Below are 25539 nucleotides of genomic sequence, written 5' to 3'. Positions count from 1 at the left end.
CAGACACAAGGGATAACAGCTAGAAAGTAAAAGCAGTATACCTTCATGGAAATGTGGGGTAGTAGTAACATGACTCAGCAAACGGTAGTAGAGGGTCACAAAAAATTATTTTATTTAGAAAATTTAAAAGACATCTGTGGGCCGAAGTCCAATCTCAAAAAGAAAAATCAGTGTTTAATAGGTAAATTAATCAGTGAGTCCAGGAGACAGTCCCGCTTGCAGCAACACACCAACAGCCAGCATCAACTCGAGTTGATGCTGGCTGTTGGTGTGTTGCTGCAAGCGGAGACTGTCAATTAAATCTAAGAACTGCTCTAACCGTAACAGGTCTGCATATTTTTAATAGGGCTGGATAGTCTTGAAATGCCCATTGGGTCTTTTCTACTGTCCCAGAGCTCAGTAATGAGATCTTCCTTTTCCTCACCAATGCTGTAATAGACTGTAACTTTGGAAAAGAGTTTGAGATACTTGCTGTCATTTGCCTCAGCACGATTCAGGCCAACACCATTCCCTCTTACATATTCTAGGAATATACATAAATATGTGGAGTTTGGTGATAATAAGTTTCAAAGTTGAACTTACAGTTTGCCAAGGCCATACCAAGGTGGGAGGTAATGTCCACATTTTCCAGGACAGCAGGAAAGACCCAGTGGTGAGTTGGTTTGTATACACTAATTGTTGACTTGTTTATTACATTTTTTGTCAGAAACAATAGAGCTTTGCTTTAAAATTTATGTTTAGGAAAGCACCTAAACTACATATAAATAGGAAAGGCTTTTACCAGAGACGTCACTTGTCACCTCTTCTCCAATGTACAAGACATCAACATAGAAATCTTGGTTTGCTATTAAGCGGATATTAAGCAGGTTGAAGTTTTTTCCAGAGTACTTTGATTGTATAAGTTCCAACAAGTTGATGCACGTGTATGTCCAGCTGAAAAAAAGAGGGCATTTTCATCACATTTCCAAAGGAACAAAGTCAGATCATTCAAAGGAGAGAATGTATCTGCATATTTTTATGTGTCCAACCTGCTTATTAGGGATGAGCTTCGTGTTCGAGTCGAACCCATCGAACGATATGGGCTGTTCGCGCCAAATTCGAGTGGCGCGTCACGGCCCATAATTCCCTGCTGCATCGCAGTGCATTGCTGGCTGATGATTGGCCAAGCATGCACTATGACCTGCATGCTTGGCCAATCACAGCGCCGTCTGTACAGAGAGCCGTAATTTTCCAAAGCCACGGTGGCTTAGGCCAATTATGGCTCAGGGGGTTTAGTACACGCCCCACACTATATAAGGCCGCCTGCACATCGGCCCTGTGTAGTGTGTTCCGGCGTTGAGAGAGAGTTAGACAGAGAGACAGTGTCATTTGATTTAAGTTAGAGTAGGCAGGCGAGTCAGTTAGCTGCACTTACAGTGTATTGTGTATATATATACATCCTAGGTGTTGTGTATATATATATATATATATATATATATATATATATATATACTGTATTCAGTTTAGCTAGATCCGTTCCAGTTATTCTCTTCCTACTGACAGGCAGGCAGGTGTTTTTACAGTATTTAAAGCTACCTGAAGAAAATTGATGGTGTTTTTCTGATCCTATTAGTCCTATTAGCTACAGTATTTACAGTTAGTGTAGTGGGTCCTCTGCACAGTGTGCACCTAAAGCTACCTGAAGAAAATTGGTGGTGTTCTTCTGATCCTATTAGTATCGCAGGCAGCTGTACTATTTACAAGTTAGTGTAGTGCGTCCTCTGCACAGTGTGCACCTAAAGCTACCTGAAGAAAATTGGTGGTGTTCTTCTGATCCTATTAGTACAGTAACGCAGGCAGCTGCAGTATTTACAAATTAGTCTAGTGCGTCCTCTGCACAGTGTGCACCTAAAGCTACCTGAAGAAAATTGGTGGTGTTCTTCTGATCCTATTAGCATCACAGGAAGCTGTAGTATTTACAAGTTAGTGTAGTGCGTCCTCTGCACAGTGTGCACCTAAAGCTACCTGAAGAAAATTAGTGGTGTTCTTCTGATCCTATTAGTACAGGACCGCAGGCAGCTGCAGTATTTACAAATCAGTGTAGTGAGTCCTCTGCACAGTGTGCACCTAAAGCTACCTGAAGAAAATTAATGGTGTTCTTCTGATCCTATTAGTACAGTACCGCAGGCAGCTGCAGTATTTACAAATTAGTGTAGTGCGTCCTCTGCACAGTGTGCACCTAAAGCTACCTGAAGAAAATTGGTGGTGTTCTTCTGATCCTATTAGCATTGCAGGCAGCTGTAGTATTTACAAGTTAGTGTAGTGCGTCCTCTGCACAGTGTGCACCTAAAGCTACCTGAAGAAAATTAGTGGTGTTCTTCTGATCCTATTAGTACAGTACCGCAGGCAGCTGCAGTATTTACAAATTAGTGTAGTGCGTCCTCTGCACAGTGTGCACCTAAAGCTACCTGAGGAAAATTGGTGGTGTTCTTCTGATCCTATTAGTATCTCAGGCAGCTGTAGTATTTACAAGTTAGTGTAGTGCGTCCTCTGCACAGTGTGCACCTAAAGCTACCTGAAGACAATTGCTGTTGTTCTGCTCCTATTAATACCACAGACAGGCAGCTACAGTATTTACAGTTAGTGTACTGTGTCCTCTGTGCAGTGTGCACCTAAAGCTACCTGAAGAAAATTGGTGGTATTCTTCTGATCCTATTAGTACAGTACCGCAGGCAGCTGCAGTATTTGCAAGTTAGTGTAGTGCGTCCTCTGCACAGTGTGCACCTAAAGCTACCTGAAGAATATTGATGGTGTTCTTCTGATCCTATTAGTATCGCAGGCAGCTGTAGTATTTACAAGTTAGTGTAGTGCGTCCTCTGCACAGTATGCACCTAAAGCTACCTGAAGAAAATTGGTGGTGCTCTTCTGATCCTATTAGTATCGCAGGCAGCTGTAGTATTTACAAGTTAATGTAGTGCGTCCTCTGCACAGTGTGCACCTAAAGCTACCTGAAGAAAATTGGTGATGTTCTTCTGATCCTATTAGTACAGTACCGCAGGCAGCTGCAGTATTTACAGGTTATTGCAGTGCGTCCTCTGCACAGTGTGCACCTAAAGCTACCTGAAGAAAATTGGTGGTGTTCTTCTGATCCTATTAATATCGCAGGCAACTGTAGTATTTACAAGTTAGTGTAGTGCGTCCTCTGCACAGTATGCACCTAAAGCTACCTGAAGAAAATTGGTGGTGCTCTTCTGATCCTATTAGTATCGCAGGCAGCTGTAGTATTTACAAGTTAGTGTAGTGTGTCCTCTGCACAGTGTGCACCTAAAGCTACCTGAAGAAAATTGGTGATGTTCTTCTGATCCTATTAGTACAGTACCGCAGGCAGCTGCAGTATTTACAGGTTATTGCAGTGCGTCCTCTGCACAGTGTGCACCTAAAGCTACCTGAAGAAAATTGGTGGTGTTCTTCTGATCCTATTAATATCGCAGGCAACTGTAGTATTTACAAGTTAGTGTAGTGCGTCCTCTGCACAGTGTGCACCTAAAGCTACCTGAAGAAAATTAGTGGTGTTCTTCTGATCCTATTAGTACAGTACCGCAGGCAGCTGCAGTATTTACAAATTAGTGTAGTGCGTCCTCTGCACAGTGTGCACCTAAAGCTACCTGAGGAAAATTGGTGGTGTTCTTCTGATCCTATTAGTATCTCAGGCAGCTGTAGTATTTACAAGTTAGTGTAGTGCGTCCTCTGCACAGTGTGCACCTAAAGCTACCTGAAGACAATTGCTGTTGTTCTGCTCCTATTAATACCACAGACAGGCAGCTACAGTATTTACAGTTAGTGTACTGTGTCCTCTGTGCAGTGTGCACCTAAAGCTACCTGAAGAAAATTGGTGGTATTCTTCTGATCCTATTAGTACAGTACCGCAGGCAGCTGCAGTATTTGCAAGTTAGTGTAGTGCGTCCTCTGCACAGTGTGCACCTAAAGCTACCTGAAGAATATTGATGGTGTTCTTCTGATCCTATTAGTATCGCAGGCAGCTGTAGTATTTACAAGTTAGTGTAGTGCGTCCTCTGCACAGTATGCACCTAAAGCTACCTGAAGAAAATTGGTGGTGCTCTTCTGATCCTATTAGTATCGCAGGCAGCTGTAGTATTTACAAGTTAATGTAGTGCGTCCTCTGCACAGTGTGCACCTAAAGCTACCTGAAGAAAATTGGTGATGTTCTTCTGATCCTATTAGTACAGTACCGCAGGCAGCTGCAGTATTTACAGGTTATTGCAGTGCGTCCTCTGCACAGTGTGCACCTAAAGCTACCTGAAGAAAATTGGTGGTGTTCTTCTGATCCTATTAATATCGCAGGCAACTGTAGTATTTACAAGTTAGTGTAGTGCGTCCTCTGCACAGTATGCACCTAAAGCTACCTGAAGAAAATTGGTGGTGCTCTTCTGATCCTATTAGTATCGCAGGCAGCTGTAGTATTTACAAGTTAGTGTAGTGTGTCCTCTGCACAGTGTGCACCTAAAGCTACCTGAAGAAAATTGGTGATGTTCTTCTGATCCTATTAGTACAGTACCGCAGGCAGCTGCAGTATTTACAGGTTATTGCAGTGCGTCCTCTGCACAGTGTGCACCTAAAGCTACCTGAAGAAAATTGGTGGTGTTCTTCTGATCCTATTAATATCGCAGGCAACTGTAGTATTTACAAGTTAGTGTAGTGCGTCCTCTGCACAGTGTGCACCTAAAGCTACCTGAAGAAAATTGCTGTTGTTCTGCTCCTATTAATACTACAGACAGGCAGCTACAGTATTTACAGTTAGTGTACTGTGTCCTCTGAGCAGTGTGCACCTAAAGCTACCTGAAGAAAATTGGTGGTGTTCTTCTGATCCTATTAGTACAGTACCGCAGGCAGCTGCAGTATTTGCAAGTTAGTATAGTGCATCCTCTGCACAGTGTGCACCTAAAGCTACCTGAAGAATATTGGTGGTGTTCTTCTGATCCTATTAGTATGGCAGGCAGCTGTAGTATTTACAAGTTAGTGTAGTGCGTCCTCTGCACAGTGTGCACCTAAAGTTACCTGAAGAAAATTGGTGGTGTTCTTCTGATCCTATTAGTACAGTACCGCAGGCAGCTGCAGTATTTACAAGTTAGTGTAGTGCGTCTTCTGCACAGTGTGCACCTAAACCTACCTGAAGAAAATTGGTGGTATTCTTCTGATCCTATTAGTATCGCAGGCAGCTGTAGTATTTACAAGTTAGTGTAGTACGTCCTCTGCACAGTGTGCACCTAAAGCTACCTGAAGAAAATTGGTGGTGTTCTTCTGATCCTATTAGTACAGTACCGCAGGCAGCTGCAGTATTTACAAGTTAGTGTAGTGCGTCTTCTGCACAGTGTGCACCTAAACCTACCTGAAGAAAATTGGTGGTATTCTTCTGATCCTATTAGTATCGCAGGCAGCTGTAGTATTTACAAGTTAGTGTAGTACGTCCTCTGCACAGTGTGCACCTAAAGCTACCTGAAGAAAATTGGTGGTGTTCTTCTAAACCCATTAGTACAGTACCGCAGGCAGCTGCAGTATTTACAAGTTAGTGTAGTGCATCCTCTGCACAGTGTGCACCTACAGCTACCTGAAGAAAATTGGTGGTGTTCTTCTGATCCTATTAGTATCGCAGGCAGCTGTAGTATTTACAAGTTAGTGTAGTGCGTCCTCTGCACAGTGTGCACCTAAAGCTACCTGAAGACAATTGCTGTTGTTCTGCTCCTATTAATACCACAGACAGGCAGCTACAGTATTTACAGTTAGTGTACTGTGTCCTCTGCGCAGTGTGCACCTAAAGCTACCTGAATAAAATTGGTGGTCTTCTTCTGATCCTATTAATACCACAGGCAGGCAGCTACAGTGTTTACAGTTAGTGTAGTACGTCCTCTGCACAGTGTGCACCTAAAGCTACCTGAAGACAATTGCTGTTGTTCTGCTCCTATTAATACCACAGACAGGCAGCTACAGTATTTACAGTTAGTGTAACGTGTCCTCTGCACAGTGTGTACCTAAAGCTACCTGAATAAAATTGGTGGTGTTCTTTTGATCCTATTAATACCACAGGCAGGCAGCTACAATATTTACAGTTAGTGTAGTGCGTCCTCTGCACAGTGTGCACCTAAAGTTACCTGGAGACAATTGCTGTTGTTCTGCTACTATTAATGCCACAGGCAGGCAGCTACAGTATTTACAGTTAGTGTACTGTGTCCTCTGCACAGTGTGCACCTAAAGCTACCTGAAGACAATTGCTGTTGTTCTGCTCCTATTAATACCACAGACAGGCAGCTACAGTATTTACAGTTATGCCCCGTACACACGGTCGGACATTGATCGGATATTCCGACAAATCCTAGGATTTTTTCCGACGGATGTTGGCTCAAACTTGTCTTGCATACACACGGTCACACAAAGTTGTCGGAAAATCCGATCATTCTGAATGCGGTGACGTAAAACACATACGTCGGGACTATAAACGGGGCAGTAGCCAATAGCTTTCATCTCTTTATTTATTCTGAGCATGAGTGGCACTTTGTGCGTCGGATTTGTGTACACACAATTGGAATTTCCGACAACGGATTTTGCTGTCGGAAAATTTTATAGCCTGCTCTCAAACTTTGTGTGTCGGAAAATCTGATGGAAAATGTGTGATGGAGCCCACACACGGTCGGAATTTCCGACAACAAGGTCCTATCACACATTTTCCGTCGGAAAATCCGACCGTGTGTACAGGGCATAAGTGTACTGCATCCTCTGCACAGTGTTCACCTAAAGCTACCTGAAGACAATTGCTGTTGTTCTGCTCCTATTAATACCACAGGCAGGCAGCTACAGTATTTACAGTTAGTGTACGGTGTCCTCTGCACAGTTTGCACCTAAAGCTACCTGAAGACAATTGCTGGTGTTCTCATACTAATAATACTACAGGCAGGCAGTTGATTCTGCTAGCTGCAGTATCAGTATATATATATATATATATATATATATATATACATCCCAGCTTTGTGCAGCTATATCTCACTGCAGGCCATTAGTATGTCTGGAAGGCCAAAAAGGAGAGACAGACAGTCACAAGCCAATAAAAGAGGGCAAGCAGGCTCTGTGTCTAGAGGCAACAGTGCTGGTCGTGGAGACGGTGCATCCTCATTTGCATGTGGCCGTGGGACACGCTTGGCCTTTTTTCGGCAGCTGGCCGTGTTGAGCCGCAACATGCGGAAGACTTGGTCGAGTGGATGACCATGCCGTCCTCATCCTCCTCATCCTCTCTCACCCAGGTTGAGGGAACTTTGTCTGGCAAAGCAGCTGCCAACACGGCCTCTTCCCTCGGCTCAATGGCATCAGTCACTCCTTCCCTAGCCCCACCATGTCCACCTGAGGAGTCCCCCGAACTGTTTGACCACAGTGTTGGGTACATGCTCCAGGAGGATGCCCAGTGTTTTGAAGGCTCTGATGATGGTACCCAGCTAGAGGAAGCCAGTAACGTGAGCCCAGAGAGAGGGGGTGCCCAAGAAGGACAGCAATCTGGCAGTCATATTCCCCCAGCTGCAGCATATTGCCAGCTTTGCTCCAGTGATGAGGAGGGAAGGGATGATGAGGTCACTGACTCCACGTGGGTGCCTGATAGGAGAGAGGAGGAGGGGGAGGAGGAGGCACATCACCAACGAGGCAGGATGCCCTCCAGGGGCCAGCTTAAGGGTAGCACACCGACTGTATAACACCGCAGAGCTCCGCATGTGCGTTATTCCAAAAGTTCTTTGGTGTGGGCCTTTTTTGAGACGAGTGCATCAGATCCCACTGCTGCTATTTGCAACATATGTCTCAAGCATATCTCGCGTGGCCAAAATATCACCAGCTTGGGCACCACATGCTTGACCAGACATATGTCGACCTGCCATGCAGTTCTCCAACCCCACTATACCTTCAGTCCTCTCTGAGACCTGCACTGAGAGGAATGAAGGTGTAGAATTAGGTGTGTCACAGCCATGTACTTGGAGGCAATTTGCTATCGGTACACCAACGTCAGATTGTACCAAACAAGTTTCCCTGCCCCAGCTGCTGCACCGCCAAAAGAAATTCACTCCCAGCCATCCACATGCCCAGCGGTTGAATGCTAGCTTGGCTAAATTGCTAGCACTTCAACTGCTGCCTTTTCAGTTGGTAGACTCTGCCCCCTTCCGTGAGTTTGTGGAATGTGCGGTTCCTCAGTGGCAGGTTCCCAAACGCCACTTTTTCTCACGGAAGGCGATTCCGGCTCTCTACCGGCATGTGGAAGGCAATGTCTTGGCCTCACTGGACAGAGCGGTCAGCGGTAAGGTGCATATTACCGCTGACTCATGGTCCAGCAGGCATGGACAGGGACGTTACTTATCTTTCACCGCGCACTGGGTGACTCTTCTGGCAGCTGGGAAGGATGCAGGACAGGGTGCAGTAGTGTTGGAGGTTGTTCCGCCACCATGCCTCCAAAATACTACTAGTGCCCTATAGGGCAATATAAGTGCAAAACAACCAGGTTTCAAGAGTTTAAAGGAGTTGTAAAGTCTCAGCGTTTTTCACCTTAATACATTCTATGCAGGTGAAAAACCTTCTGTGCTGCAGTTGCCCCTCAGAGCCCCCCTTTTACTTTCCTGAACCCGATATTTCCAGCCAGTGGCGAAGATAGAAAGGTAGTGACTGGTGTCAATGGGGCAGTGGCCAGTGTCAATAGGGCAGTGGTCGGCATCAGTAGGACAGTGGCCGGCGTCAGTAGGGCAGTGGACTATGTCAGTAGGGCAGTGGCTGGACTGTGTCAGTAACTGGTGACAGTAAGGCAGTGGACTGTGTCAGTAGCTGGTGACAGTAGGGCAGTGGCTGATGTCAGTAGAGCAGTGGACTGTGTCAGTTGGGCAGTGGCTGGACTGTGTCAGTAGCTGGTGACAGTAAGGCAGTGGACTGTGTCAGTAAGGCAGTGGACTGTGTCAGTAGGGCAGTGGCTGGTGTCAGTAGGGCAGTGGACTGCCCCCATGTAATGTGGCTCTCTGTGGGGGCCCTCAATGCAGAGGAGGAGCCAGGAGCGCCACCAGGGGACCCCAGAAAAGGAGGATCAGGGGCCACAGATAAGATAAGAGCAGATAAGTATAGCATGTTTGTTATTTAAAAAAAATGAACCTTTACAATCACTTTAAGGCAGCATTGATTCAGATGTGAATAATACCCAATGCCACTGGAACCACAGGTGAGCGGGACCAAATCTATCACATAATTCTCAGGCTATCTGGGCTTGTGTAAGGAAATGAAAATCCTGCCAGGAGATGCAGGTATCTCTCTCATCCACTATCCAGTTAAGGAGGTCAACCACACTATATATTCACACAATCCAACCTATATCACAACATCAGTGTTAAAGAACTGACCTACTATATCTCCTTCAGCTAGATGTGTCTTATGCCGCGTACACACGGTCGGACTTTTCGGCTACAAAAGTCCGACAGCCCGTGCGACGGACTTTCGACTGACTTTTGGCGGACTTTTGGCGGACTTGCGGCAGACTTTCTAACGAACGGACTTGCCTACATACGATCACACAAAAGTCCGACGGATTAGTACGTGATGACGTACACCGGACTAAAACAAGGAAGTTGATAGCCAGTAGCCAATAGCTGCCCTAGCGTGGGTTTTTGTCCATCGGACTAGCATACAGACGAGCGGATTTCTGGGTCCGGCGTAGTTACGACGTAAAGATTTGAAGCATGTTTGAAGCATGTTTCAAATCTAAAGTCTGTCAGATTTGCGGCTGGAAGTCCGCTGAAAGTCCGGGGAAGCCCACACACGATCGGATTGTCAGCCAGATTTTGTCCGTCGGCGTCCGTCTGACTTTTGTAGACGAAAATTCCGACCGTGTGTACGCGGCATTAGAGTCCCATCATCTAGTATTAAAGTAGAACAATGGGCAATTTTATTTTGGATTAAGGGAGGGTTTTAACCCGTCAGTTTATTTTTTGCCATCTGTGTCCCATTGAGACATAGCCAAAACAAGTGAGAGATAATCCCCACTAATTAAGGGAATTCCTTGGGCAGGTCACCAGAACTAGTGTCCTCATTGGAAGATTTCCCCTCTGTCACCTTTCTGGGAACAACCCAAAATTTGGGGCTTAACTTTCACGTTTAATGACAATTGTAAACAAAGGGTAAATTTTCCTAACAGGGACACAGACTGCAAAAAAACCTAATAGGTGTTCTAATCCATCTCCACTCGGTCCAAAACTGAAAAAAGGCTTCCCAGACTTTATGAAATTTCCCTGGGCATCCCTTCACCTCATATGTCACCTTGTAAAGAGGTAAAACATCACTGAACAGAAATCTCCAAAAAGACAGCACAGATAGATCTTTTTTTTATATCAGAGAGCTATGGCTTTGCAAGTGTAGTGCCATTGCCACCCCCGTGAGGGCTGCTGGAAGGTGACTGTCCCCAAAGGTTACTCTGACCTTGCAAGCCATCTGACACCCCTGAAATCCTGGGTTCGGGCATGTTTCAAAGTGATAATGCAAGTACACAGACACCAGACAGTAGCAAAGTAAACAAATATTTTACTTACGTTTCTTAAAGCAGATTAGGCAAAGATCTTTCAGTGTTAAACTCTCATTCTTGGTAAATATGCAAAGTGTATGCAAATGTGAAAGAAAATCAAGAGAAGAGAAGAGAAGAGAAGAGAAGAGAAGAGAAGAGAAGAGAAGAGAAGAGAAGAGAAGAGAAGAGAAGAGAATGACCTTCTATGTCAGACTTCTCCCTACAAATCCTATTTCCGCGGGCCCAACAGGTTTGTGGCACAATTATAAAACAAGAAATGTAATAATTCATCTCTGAGTAGAGTTCCCCTTAATATGTGCAGATTTTGTGCAGAGAGTCCTTTAAGTGGGGGGAAGAAAGGAGAGTGGAGGAGTCCTTGTGATGTAGATGTTCAGTGTCTTCAGCTAGCTCAACAAGAACCCAGGGGGATTGCTGTGCAATGGCGACCAGCAACAGAAAATAGCATGTGCAAAGTGTTTCCTATTTGAGGCTTTAACCAGTTCCGGAATGCTCACCGCACATTTACTGTTGCGCGAAACAACGTACCTGTCGGTGATCAGATTAGTTTCAGAACCGATCAATCTACAGTTCCAGGCCAATGATTTATGGCCTGGACCTGCTGATCGGTTATGATGGATCACAGAACATCCCGTGCCTGTGTAATATAAACACAGGAAATTATGCAATCTCCTCTCCTAGAGCCCTTTTTTGGTTCCAGCATGAGAGGAAATAGCATCCACAGTGAGTACAAAGCGTAGTGCTTTGACACCAGAACACACAGTTAGGCACATTGAACCCCTTGATCGCCCACCCAGTTAGCCCTTTGAATCCCTGTCACAGTGTCATTAGTACAGTGTACAGATTTTTTACTGATCACTTTATTAGTGTCACTGGTGACGCCAGTTAGAGGCTGTCCCAGATAGGGTCAGGGTACCCTCCATATATTCCCTAATAAAGTTTTAATCCCCTGATCACCCCCAGTTAACGCTTTCACTGCCCTGTCACAGTATCATTAGTACAGTGTGCAGATCTTTTTTCTGATCACTGTATTAGTGTCAAGAGTGACACCAGTTAGCGTCAAACCCAGATAGCGTCTGATTGCCTGCCACATATTCACTAACAAATTTTAACCCTTTGATAGACAGTAACACACACACTATATACTTCCATTAATAGTATAGTGTCTGAACGGATCAATATCTTTGATCAGATCAAAACTATACTAGCGTCCCCAATAGTATAGTCTTCCCAAAACGCAGCGTCAGCATGGTTCAACCTGACACCTGCCAGTACCTGCGTTTAGTCTCTCCACCAACCCCACTCCCAAGAAGTGCAGTATCAGTAGATCACTGTCACTTCTGTTACACAGCACACAAAACCGCAGCTTTAGCAGAGCCAGCCCTGATCTCTGCTAGCGCTAGCAGTTACATATTTTGGTAGCGGTTCAAACAGTCCTTGACAACCAGATGCTTTTTTACCTGTGAGTCGCACTAGGTACCTATAAATTTTTTGTCCAAAATGTAAATGAAAGGTACACTAGTGAAGAGGCCTACAGGATACTGAGCATGACAGATGAGAGCGATGGGGAGTCCTCACTGTCAGAATAAGGCTCAGTATACGAATCTGTAGAGAACAGCGGCCCACTGATAGATAGCCCTGACGACGGAGTAGAGGTCCCTGCTAAGGTCAGGCGTACCAGACCCCGTTCCCAGGTTGCTGAGGTGCAACAATCGCATGGTTCTTGTATGCAGCAGAGTGCCAGTATTAGTGCCATTCATCCTTCTGGTGAAATGGCAAGCACCAGCGGCCTAGTACATCCTTGTCGTAGACAAACCAGCACTGCAGTAACACTTGGTGACATGGCGAGTCCCATAAGTGCAGTTCAAGCTGGTGCGGTGGCTTGCACAGGTTGTGTCCCGCAGCCATCAAGTATTCAAACACAGGCTCGTGGAGCCCATAGCGCCCTTCCTGCTGGGCTGTTTTTCATGGAAGATCTGCACACATCTATTGTGGACCAAACCAATTTATATGCCAATCAATTTATCACTGCAAACCCAATTTTGACCCTTGCCAGACAATTTGCATTGAAAAGTATCACTGTTTCTGAATTTAAGACTTTTTGGGCCTATCCCTCATCATGGGCATTACTAAAAAGAGTGAGTTGCGGTCATATTGGTCCACTGACCCAATTCATCATATGCTCAGGTTCTCTGCTGCCATGGCCAGGACTAGATACGAGCAAATCTTGCGGTCTATGCACTTCAACGACAATGAACTGTGTCATCCATTGGGTGACCCTGAATATGATCGGCTCCACAAAATTCAGATCCTCGTAAATCACTTGAACCAAAAATTTGCAGCCTTGTAGATGCTCCAACAAGCCGTCTGCGTTGATGAGTCCTTGGTTAAGTTTTATGACCACCTTGTTTTCAAACAGTTTCTCCCTAGCAAGCGTGCCAGATGTGGGGTCAAGCTCTGTGACAGGGCAATAGGCTATACATGTAGTTTTCTGATTTGTGAGGGAAAAGATAGTCACATGGAGCCCCGACTACATAGGGAGCAGCGGCAAGATTGTTTGGGACTTGGTGTCACCCTTATTCCGAAAGGGGTACCACTTGTACGTGGACAATTTTTATACAAGTGTGCCACTTTTTGAACACCTCTTTGAATTTGGAATTGGTGCATGTGGCACTGTGAAATCTAATCACCAGGGCTTCCCAGCTTGTAAATGCCCCACTTAGACAGGGGGAGAGAGCTTGCTTGAGGTGTAATGAATTGCTTGCAGTGAGGTGGAAAGACAAACGGAATGTTTTAGTTCTGACTTCCATTCATGCAGATTTGACTGCCCAAACACAACAGCGACTGGTTTTGTGGAGAAGCCCCGGTGTCCATGATTACAACATTAATATGGGAGGGGTGGACTTCAACGACCAGATGATGGGGCCGTAATTAGTTGCCTGTTAGGCCAGACGCTGGTAAAAAAAAAGTGTCCATATATTTATTTCAACTGGCCCTGTTCAACGCTTATGTACTATACAAAGCGTCAGGAAGAAGTGGATCCTTCCTAAAATTTCAGGAAGAGATCATCACAGCCCTTTTGTTTCCAGAAGGAGCTGTAGCCCAATTTCACAATGCAGATGCAGTGAGCTGGCTGCATGAGAGGCATTTTCAGGATGTCTTCCCTGGTACCCCTACCCAAAGAGCACCCCAAATAAGATTTTGTGTCTGTGGAAAATGCCGATATAGGCGTGACACCCACTATTTTTGTCCCTCCTGTCCTGGCCAATCTGGTCTCTGCATCAGGGACTGTTTCCATCGCTACCACACACTAGTGGTTTATTAGTATAGGGTACAGCATGGTACAGTCTATGGCACACTTTCACATAGGGTCTCAAAAGATGTTAGATTGCTATCGCATTTTGAGACCTTGAGGCAATTCAGTTCGCATTTGCAGCGCTATACAAATTATTCATTCATTCAGAGACCCTAGCCTGGAATGTTCAAAGTTTTTGTTACAGTTACAAAAAAGTATAAAAAAAAGTAAAAAAAAAAAAAAAAAACCATAAATAAATAAATAAAAAAGAGCATATATGGAGAAGCATGGGGATGGGGTGGACAGAGGGCGGATGTCCCCTATGCTTCACCATATATTTCTTTTCACTTTTCCTGGTAGAGATTTCTTCATCCACATCGATCAATGTGAATGGAGGAATCTGTAAGGTTCTCTTATTTTCGTTCAGCCCACAGGCTGCATGAAAAAAAAGAACTTTTTAATATATGTCCAACAAGGACCAGCGAGGGGGACCGGGATGATGCCTGCAGGTTTAGACTGGCGTTCGGCTTTCATGTAAAGGCAATACTAGTGGCTAATTAGTCTCTAGACTGCTTTTACAGGCAGCCTATTTTTGTTATGGTTTGACAACTGTCTCCCAAGTGTGCTCCTGCATTGTAACCTTGTCTCAGGCACCCCTGCAGGAGACTACAAGCAGCTGTTATAGGGCGTACACACGGTGGGACTTTGTTCGGACATTCCGACAACAAAATCCTAGGATTTTTTCCAACGGATGTTGGCTCAAACTTGTTTTGTCTACACACGGTCGCACAAAGTAGTCGGAAAATCCGATCATTCTAAACGCGGTGACGTAAAACACGTACGTCGGGACTATAAACGGGGCAGTGACCAATAGCTTTCATCTCTTTATTTATTCTGAGCATGCGTGGCACTTTGTCCGTCGGATTTGTGTACACACGATCGGAATTTCCGACAACGGATTTTATTGTCGGAAAATTTTATCTCCTGCTCTCCAACTTTGTGTGTCGGAAAATCCGATGGAAAATGTTCGATGGAGCCCATACACGGTTGGAATTTCCGACAACACGCTCCGATTGGACATTTTCCATCGGAAAATCCGACCGTGTGTACGGGGCATTACTCTCAAGAAGCTGGTTCAGGACAATGATGTGCAGCTGATGCTAGAGAGTTTACAGAATAGACAGGCAAATGAAAAAAATTTAAAACTACTTTCAATATGTAAATTTAAAATGTACCATACAAACCATACTATAAGTGAGACTTGTTTTTAATATTTTGCAGTGAAGGTAGTGCCTAGGGAGTCGTTATGAAATTCATATATAATTTTCTAACATGAATTAGTTACTGATATGAGCTACTCCACTTACCAAGCAAGCACCATCACAGGACAGGATAAGCCTACACTCTGTACCCACTGAGTTCTCACAGTACGTCTGTTGTACAATATGTTTTAATCACAGTACACAAGCTGAAGTCACTGCTTCACATGCCAATAAATAAAAACATTCAAAAACATACCTGTAACCTTGAGCCAGGTTGTAGGGAAATTGATCATTTATGTTGGAAACTGTTCCAGGGGAGTTAATGTCTTCATATTGAAAATACATAACAATTTGATTTAGGAGGTTACCCTTGTAAGCAAGGCAAAGCTGAAAGTAAGACACAAAAAAATCTTTTATCAGCCATCTTCTTTACTGCTCACATCCAGAGCATATACAAGATCTGTTACACCTGTAACTAAATCTGCAAATCAGTTTACTTTAACAGCTAATCCATAAATACTGCTGCAAGATACATCGTATACCTTGACCACCTGCTGCCGGTCTCTGCCAGAAACACACTGATCTGTGGGACCCCTTTTGGTGCCGATGTTGGGTTAAGGGTACCTTCTAGCTTTTCCCTCTAGGGGTCTACATCTCCTTCCTAGTTGCAAGTGTAAAAAAGAGGGAGGTGTGGAGCCCAGAGTGGTAAAGTGAGACATGGAGAACTTTGTATTGTTGAAAAAAAAGCATTTGGTTTTTGTGGACGTTCCAAGGCCAACACCTAGGCTGCACCTGGAGTATGCTGTCCAGTTCTGGGCACCAGTCCTCAGGAAGAATGTGTTGGAACTGGAGAGAGTCCAGAGAAGGGCAACAAGGCTAATAAAGGGACTGGAGGACCTTAGTAATGAGGAAAGATTACGAGCACTGAACTTTTTCTCTCTGGAGAAGAGACGCTTGAGAGGGGATATGATTTCAATGTACAAATACCGTACTGGTGACCCCACAATAGGGATAAAACTTTTCTGCAAAACAGAATTTAAAAAGACACGCGACCATTCACTAAAATTAGAAGAGAAGCAGTTTAAGCTTAAACTGCGTAGAGGGTTCTTTACTGTCAGAGCGGTAAGGATGTGAAATTCCCTTCCACAGGCGGTGGTCTCAGCGGGGAGCATCAATAATTTTAAAAAACTATTAGATAAGCACCTGAACGACCACAACATACAGGGATATACAATGTAATACTGACATGAAATCACACGCATAGGTTGGACTTGATGGACTTCTATCTTTTTTCAGCCTCACCTACTATGTATAAATATTGCAGCTTGCCAAACCTTAGATATGGTGACTGCATTACTTTTTTTTCGGGCAAATAACATTTTCAGAAAGTACAAAACACCTGCTGATGCTTTTAGAAGTCTTGTGTTCTTGTAACACTGAACTGACATTTCTGACTATGCCTTTCAGCTTTCCCAGCTATCCTTTGTGAACTACATCTCACTCCTATATTATGGAGAAGAAAGAGAGAGGTGTTCTGTAGTTTTGTCCTACAGTGATGATGCTGCTCTTCCATTAATACATTATAATTATATCCAAAACAGTAAAAGTAAATAATCACTAAACAGCAAACGTCCACTTTCCCTCAGCGCTCATGAATCTATTAAAATAGACAGGTCACAGACCCTCCAGCTGCTGCTATTAGGTGAATCAGGAAGTAAAAAACATGTCTACACACCCTAATGCCGCGTACACACGGTCGGACTTTTCGTCTACAAAAGTCCGACGGACGCCGACGGACAAAATACGGCTGACAATCCGATCGTGTGTGGGCTTCCCCGGACTTTCAGCGGACTTTTCCAGCCGCAAATCTGACAGACTTTAGATTTGAAACATGCTTCAAATCTTTACGTCGTAACTACGCCGGACCCAGAAATCCGCTCGTCTGTATGCTAGTCCGACGGGCAAAAACCCATGCTAGGGCAGCTATTGGCTACTGGCTATCAACTTCCTTATTTTAGTCCGGTGTACGTCATCACGTACGAATCTGTCGGACTTTTGTGTGATCGTATGTAGGCAAGTCCGTTCGTTAGAAAGTCTGCCGCAAGTCCGCCAAAAGTCCACCAAAAGTCCGCCGAAAGTCTGTCGGACGGGCTGTCGGACTTTTGTAGACGAAAAGTCCGACCGTGTGTACGCGGCATAAGGCCTCCTGTACACTGCTGCTGGTAAACAGACGTTTAGGAGCAGTTGGGGATTTTTTTCAACTACTTCTGAACCCTCCTCTATGTTATCTTATCAGTACATGTACACAGGGTCGTTTATAGTAGTTTCTAGGCAGTTGTGTTTAGGGGCTTTGTTTGGAACCCAAAAAAATGCATTCAGAAGCTGTGTTTAGAGGCATTTCAAATGGCAAACGTGGCTAAATGGTAACTCGCATTTAGCCGCGTTTCGTTTACAGGCTTTTTTAATTTTTGGCTATTTTGAAAAAGAAAAAAAAAATTTTCAAGCGCTTCTAGACGCAAACGCGGCTAAACACAGCATGTAAATGCGGCTAAACGGCCGTTTTTAGACACCGGTTTCTAGCTGTCAAGTTAAATCGTTCAGGAGAGGTTGAGCAACGTCCTGTGTACATGAAGCCTAAGGAGATATAGGCATTAGCAGACCTAAACTCTTTTATCAATCCCAGAAAGATATTAATTTTAAACACATAATAATATATAAATTCAGCACAATGTCCTCATTATAAACAAGAATAAAAAAATATAAAAAAAAGTCAGCTGTAACAAAATAACCAACAGTGCATGGGGGAGTGTTGAAAAAATTGTAATTATAATTAATTCCTCAGAATTTCTTATCCCTTCACCACACCACATGGGACACCGCTCCCTTAAGATTTTACACACACCAGAAAGCAGGTCGGCGCGATCCCGCGAGCCGTCGTAGCTGTACGTCGGCTCCTTTAAGCGGGATAGCAGGCGCGCGCGCGCAGCACTCGGGGCGTGCCGATGCTCGTGGCCGACGGTCACGATGACTGCCAGCCATGAGCGATCGCGGGCACGAGAGGCAGAACAGGGACGTGTGTGTGTAAACACACAAATCGTTGTTCTGTTCTGTGAGGAGAGACAGATCGTGAGTTCCTAATAGCTAGGAATCACAATCTGTCATCTCCTATAGTCAGTCCCCTCCCCCCACAGTTAGAAACACACACAGGTAACACAGTTAACCCCTTGATCGCCCCCTAGCGTTAACCCCTTCCCTGCCAGTGACATTTTTACAGTAATCAGTGTATTTTTATAGCACTGATCGCTGTAAAAAAGCCAATGGTCCCAAAAATGTGTCAAAAGTGTCTGATGTGTCCGCCATATCGCCGCCATTACTAGTAAATAAAAAAATAAAAAAATAAAAATGCTATACATCTATCCCCTATTTTGTAGACGCTATAACTTTTGTGCAAACCAATCAATATACGCTTATTGCGATTTTTTTTTAACAAAAATATGTAGAAGAATACATATTGGCCTAAACTGAGAAAAAAATTAGCTTTTTTTAAAAAAAAATGGGGATATTTATTATAGCAATAAGTACAAAATATTGTGTTTTTTTTTTTTAAATTGTCGCTCATTTTTTGTTTATAGCGCAAAAAATAAAAACCGCAGAGATGATCAAATACCACAAAAAGAAAGCTCTATTTGTGGGAAAAAAAGGATGTTAATTTTGTTTGGGTGCAGCATCGCATGACCGCGCAATTGTCAGTTAAAGCGACGTAGTGCCGAATCGCAAAAAATGGCCTGGTCATTGAGCAGCCAAATCTTCCGGGGCTGAAGTGGTTAAACTCCACAAACAAGCAGGCTCCTCTTCTGGTCATCGAATCATGGTACAGACTACCTGTTTAACTTCTATCGTATTTTCACCAGTATTGGGTCTATATGGGTTCACACTGTGTTCTATTCTGGAATGCCAGACTTCAAGAGATTGCTACTGGATCCCAAGCTCATCAGCAATCATGCCCAAAGGATAAAGAAGCTCTCATAAAGAAGCTGCTAATGCCTATCGCTCCTCAGGGTGTGTAGACATATTTTTTAATACATTATAATTAAAGAGCATTGCCACCCTTGGACAGGAAGTGTGTTACTGGCAGGTTCACCAGGAAAGAAAGAAAGAAAGAAAGAAAGAAAGAAAGAAAGAAAGAAAGAAAGAAAGAAAGAAAGAAAGAAAGAAAGAAGCTAATGCAACCACCACAGCTGAGGATTGGTAAGCTGCAATATTACATTTTTTTGCGGGTTTAGATAGGCTTAACCTCATTAGGGGCAAACCCTTTGACACCTATCTAAAAAACGTGTACAGTGCAAAAGCCTTAAGCGTTCACACAGCCAACATGAACAATTTCCCGTATTTTTCCAAACACGTTTATTTCCTATGAGCGTCAGCTCCATCTAGTGGCCATAATGCAGCATTTTCCAGAAATACTTCAATCAGGAAAATACTGCATCATGGTCACTATATGGATTTGATGATTGTAGGAAAGAAACATATCACACACACACACACACACACACACACACACCAAGTGTTTAATAAATAGGCCCCTTTGTGTAATATTTTTGCATATTTTGGAGTTCATAACTACCACACATTTCTTACTTGAAATACGTTGTACAACATCACATAATATGCTTTAAATAAATAATAACGATCCTGCAAAAGATGCAAAATTAAAACTTTTTCTGTATATGGCATACGTAGAAAACAACGCACATTAACATCATACCTGTACCTGTAGCAGTCATACCTGTCTATGTAAAGTTAATGAAATGGGTCCATATGGCATTTGGGTTGATGATTTCACTTCTGTTGAATCATACAATACATAAGGATTCTTCAAGGAATTTCGTCCACAAAACGGCTCAGTCTCAGATGTCTTATAGCCCCTGTACCACGAAACCTACAAAGAAGCAATATGCTTATAAAAAATGACATTAGATTTAAAGTGGACCTATACACAAATGTTAACAGTCTCTGGGATTTGACAAATGAAGAGTAACAAAAGGGCTAATATACATACCTTTCCTTGAGAAATTGCTGATCTAGTTTCCCCTCTAGTGCTCCCTAAGTTGACCAAAAGCCTAGGTATCTGAGCACATGATCTCTTTTGAAGTAGAATATAATCTAGTCTTAACTCTAACCCAGTCTGACTGTGTTGATGGGGGAATTGACTAATTTTCTCGCTTTCAAACCATGCTTGAAGTAAAAAAGTTGCATAATGTGTGACCTGCCTAAAGCCTGGTACACACAGGCCGAATATCGGGCTGTTTCTGTTGACATTCTGCCCATGTCCTGCCAGCACTGACCGCTGTGTTCTGTTCTGCCGGGAGGGGGGGGGGGGGAGGGCTCTCCCCCTGTCAGAACACAATAGCTCAGTGGGCAGAACGCTGTACTAACATCATAAAGTAAGTACAGCAAGCTTCTTCCGAGCTCCTCCTTTTTTTTCCATTCGCTGGGTTGAATGAAAAAAAAAACTGTTATGCCCTGTACACACGATAGGATTTTACGATGGAAAATGTGTGATAGGACCTTGTTGTCGGAAATTCCAACCGAGTGTGGGCTCCATCACACATTTTCTATAGGAATTTCCGACACACAAAGTTTGAGAGCAGGCTATAAAATTTTCCGACAACAAAATCTGTTGTCGGAAATTCCGATCGTGTGTACACAAATCCGACGCACAAAGTGCCACGCATGCTCAGAATAAATTAAGAAACTAAAGCTATTGGCTACTGCCCCGTTTATAGTGTTTTACATCACCACGCTCAGAACGATCGGATTTTTTTTGTGTGACCGTGTGTATGTAAGACAAGTTTGAGCCAACATCCGTCGGAAAAAATCCATGGATTTTGTTTTCAGAATGTCCGATCAATGTCCGACCGTGTGTACAGGGCAATAGTGTGTACCAGGCTTTAGGTGCTACTGACAGTGGTGGCTCTCTGGCATAAGGCAGGCTGCAGAAAGTAGGTACCAAGAAGCCCATAATCCAGGTATCTTCATATGTGTCTGTGGGAAGGATAGTGGCTGTAGATGATGATGACAGTATGTCCTTTCCACAAATGAGTGAGATGACTCAAGCAGATCAGGTAGTCTGGAGGCAGTACTTATTAGAATCTCTAAAGCACTTTTTCAGGCAATGCCAGCCCACCTAGCTGCAACTGCCTCTGTCACCAGCCCTTCTGGCTGTCCCTCTACACCAGTCCACCTGACTGACTCTTCACCAGCCTACCCAGCTGACTCTCAGGAGATCTCTCATGGAAGAATAGAAGACTTAAGCACACCGCTGTCTTCAAGGGAGACTGGCTACATTTGGCAGTCTCCTTCTTTGTTAGTCCCCAACAGTCTTCCACTACTCACTATGTCCTGACTTGCGCCCATGCCTCCAGGAAGATCCCCTCCAATGTGTTTTGGAAGGATCCTTCCAGGACCTGAGCCCTGGCCCAAGGCAGGACACCCCCCCCCCAGACAAGGAGGTACCCCTGATGGCCACCAACAGCCTCCTCACCTCCTCTCCACCTTTTCCTTAATGTCTTGCAGGACAATTTTATGGGTCAGATGGTAGATGCACCAACTAGAAATAAAACATTACTGGATCTACTGATTACCAACAATACAGACCTGATCACGGATGTGGAAATGCGGGGCAATTTAGGTAACAGTGATCACAGGTCAATTAGTTTCAGTATAAATCACACAAACAGGAAACATAAAGGGAATACAAAGACACTGAATTTCAAAAGAGCCAACTTCCCTAAACTACAAACCTTGCTAAAAGGCATAAACTGGGATAAAATATTAGAAACAAAGAATACGGAGGAGAGATGGGTTTGCTTTAAGAGCATATTAAATAAGGGCATTAGCCAATGTATCCCATTGGGTAATAAATTTAAAAGAGCGAACAAAAGTCCTGGATGGCTTAACTCCAATGTAAAAATGCATATAAAAGCAAAGGAGAAGGCCTTCAAAAAATACAAGGTTGAGGGATCATCCTCAGCATTCAGACTTTATAAAGAATGCAATAAGAAATGTAAGCGTGCAATTAGGACAGCTAAGATAGAACATGAAAGACACATAGCGGAGGAGAGCAAAAAAAATCCCAAGAAATTCTTTAAGTATGTAAACAGTAAAAAAGGGAGGACAGACCATATTGGCCCCATAAAGAATGAGGAAGGACATCTGGTTACAAAGGATGGGGAGATGGCGAAGGTATTGAATTTATTCTTCTCCTCAGTCTTCACGAGTGAATCGGGGGGCTTCAGTAACCAAAACTGCAGTGTTTATCCTCATGACACAACACAGGAAGCACCTACATGGTTAACAGAGGACGGAATTAAAATTAGACTTGAGAAACTTAACATTAATAAATCACCGGGACCAGATGGCTTGCATCCGAGGGTACTTAGGGAACTCAGTCAAGTGATTGCCAGACCGTTGTTCCTAATTTTTACAGATAGTCTACTGACTGGAATGGTACCAGCTGATTGGAGAAAAGCCAATGTAGCACCTATATTTAAAAAGGGCCCAAAATACATCCCTGGGAATTACAGACCAGTTAGCCTAACATCGATAGTATGTAAACTCTTGGAGGGGATGATAAGGGACTATATACAGGATTTTAGTAATACGTACGATATCATTAGCAGTAATCAGCATGGATTCATGAAGAATCGTTCTTGCCAAACCAATCTATTAACCTTCTATGAGGAGGTGAGTTGCCATCTAGATAAAGGAAGGCCTGTAGACGTGGTGTATCTGGATTTTGCAAAAGCATTTGACACAGTTCCCCATAAACGTTTACTGTACAAAATAAGGTCTGTTGGCATGGACCATAGGGTGAGTACATGGATTGAAAACTGGCTACAAGGGCGAGTTCAGAGGGTGGTGATAAATGGGGAGTACTCAGAATGGTCAGGGGTGGGTAGTGGGGTGCCCCAGGGTTCTGTGCTGGGACCAATCCTATTTAATTTGTTCATAAACGATCTGGAGGATGGGATAAACAGTTCAATCTCTGTATTTGCAGACGATACTAAGCTAAGCAGGGCAATAACTTCTCCGCAGGACGTGGAAACCTTGCAAAAAGACCTGAACAAATTAATGGGGTGGGCGACTACATGGCAAATGAGGTTCAATGTAGAAAAATGTAAAATAATGCATTTGGGTGGCAAAAATATGAATGCATTCTATACGCTGGGGGGAGAACCTCTGGGGGAATCTAGGATGGAAAAGGACCTGGGGGTCCTAGTGGATGATAGGCTCAGCAATGGCAGGCAATGCCAAGCTGCTGCTAACAAAGCAAACAGAATATTGGCATGCATTAAAAGGGGGATCAACTCCAGAGATAAAACGATAATTCTCCCGCTCTACAAGACTCTGGTCCGGCCGCACCTAGAGTATGCGGTCCAGTTCTGGGCACCAGTCCTCAGGAAGGATGTACTGGAAATGGAGCGAGTTCAAAGAAGGGCAACAAAGCTAATAAAGGGTCTGGAGGATCTTAGTTATGAGGAAAGGTTGCGAGCACTGAACTTATTCTCTCTGGAGAAGAGACGCTTGAGAGGGGATATGATTTCAATTTACAAATACCGGACTGGTGACCCCTCAATAGGGATAAAACTTTTTCGCAGAAGAGAGTTTACCAAGACTCGTGGCCACTCATTAAAATTAGAAGAAAAGAGGTTTAATCTTAAACTACGTAGAGGGTTCTTTACTGTAAGAGCGGCAAGGATGTGGAATTCCCTTCCACAGGCGGTGGTCTCAGCGGGGAGCATTGATAGCTTCAAGAAACTATTAGATAAGCACCTGAATGACCACAACATACAGGGATATACAATGCAATACTGACACATAATCACACACATAGGTTGGACTTGATGGACTTGTGTCTTTTTTCAACCTCACCTACTATGTAACTATGTAACCTTCCACCGACTGCCTCTACTGGCATGGCATGTGTCTATTTATGGAGTTATCTCAGCCCCGTGCCAGCCAGCCACTGAGGATTGGCTGAGGCCCCATAAATATAGTTCCTCCTAACTCCCACCCTCTAGTCCTAGAAGATTCTCCAACCATGTAGACCAGGGGGAGGCACTAGAGAGCTGCCTGGATGAGTCACCCAGCCCTAAACTCTAATGAACCCTGGTCCAATTAAGACTCAACAGCTTAAAATGTGAGTCAGAGTATGATTTGCCTACACTAATTTTATCACACACTAAAGGGTGCTACACTGGCATTTGACTAGCTTCAAGTGAGTTTTGCATTCCTATTTAAGTGAATCAAAGACAGTCAACATGGGCTCTTACATAACTATACTTTCAGTGAGTGTGTTGGCATCTTGACCAAAAAAAATACATTCTGGAGATAGAAACCACTAATGCCGCGTACACACGAGCAGACTTTACGGCAGACTTGGTCCGGAGGACCGGAGTCCGTTGGATAATTCGATCTTGTGTGGGCTCCAGCGGACTTTTTTTTCCCAAAAGTTCGACGAACCTAGAAATGAAACATGTTTCAAATCTTTCCGACGGACTCGAGTCCGGTCGAAAAGTCCGCTTGTCTGTATGCTAGTCCGACGGACAAAAACTGATGCTAGGGCAGCTATTGGCTACTGGCTATCAACTTCCATGTTTTAGTCCGGTCGTACGTCATCACGTACGAATCTGTCGGACTTTGGTTGATCGTGTATAGGCAAGTCCGTTCATTCGGAAAGTCAGTCGGAAAGTCAGTTGAAAAGTCCGCCAGACCTAGTCCGTCAAAGTCCGCCCGTGTGTACGCGGCATTAGACGCATAGCAGAGAAGGACTAGGAATCTTTGGTTTAAATACAACCAAGTGGTTCTTTCAGATTTTTTTTTGCTCCAAAGAATGTGTACCAGGCTAAGTGTGTCATGGTGTCCTTATAATTGGTGGACATTGTGAGAGGAGGGTGTTCCCAAAAGACAGTTTTTTTAAAACATCTTTTTGCATCTTCCAGCATCAGCATTCTTTGGGGCTTCCGGCATTCTGTCACATTACATCTCATGCCGCGTACACACGATTGGAAATGCCGCCAGCAAAAGAACGATGTGAGCTTTTGGACGGAAAATGCGACAGTGTGTATGCTCCATCGGACTTTTGCTGGCAGAATTCTAGCCAGCAAAAGATTGAGAGCAGGTTCTCTATTTTTTGGTTGGAAAAAGTTCCTATCTGAAAATGCGTTTGTCTGTATGCAATTCGGACACGCAAAAAATCACGCATGCTCTGAAACAATTCGACGCATGCTCGGAAGCATTGAACTTAATTTTCTCGGCTCGTCATAGTGTTGTACGTAACCGCGTTCTTGACGGTCGAAAGTTTAGAGAACTTTTGTGTGACCGTGTGTATGCACGCCAAGCTT

The 25539-nt window shown here is 44.0% G+C and overlaps 1 protein-coding gene across 1 annotated transcript in view; it reads right to left on the bottom strand.

Annotated features, from left to right (window-relative positions):
* Positions 1-25539, bottom strand: part of LOC141146079 (fibrocystin-L-like) — a 491542-nt gene that overhangs the window by 243982 nt on the left and 222021 nt on the right. The window contains exons 21-25 of the mRNA XM_073632839.1: positions 23696-23700; positions 20851-20869; positions 19920-20048; positions 15390-15520; positions 776-933 (exon numbers count right to left, since the gene is read on the bottom strand). Of these exons, the coding sequence (XP_073488940.1) occupies positions 776-933; positions 15390-15520; positions 19920-20048; positions 20851-20869; positions 23696-23700 (442 nt within the window). The remainder of the gene's footprint in view (positions 1-775; positions 934-15389; positions 15521-19919; positions 20049-20850; positions 20870-23695; positions 23701-25539) is intronic.

The sequence above is a fragment of the Aquarana catesbeiana genome, linkage group LG05 (genome assembly GCF_042186555.1).
Source record: "Aquarana catesbeiana isolate 2022-GZ linkage group LG05, ASM4218655v1, whole genome shotgun sequence".
In the NCBI taxonomy this organism is placed as follows: Eukaryota; Metazoa; Chordata; class Amphibia; order Anura; family Ranidae; genus Aquarana; species Aquarana catesbeiana.
This window is presented reverse-complemented; position numbering and strand designations above follow the sequence as displayed.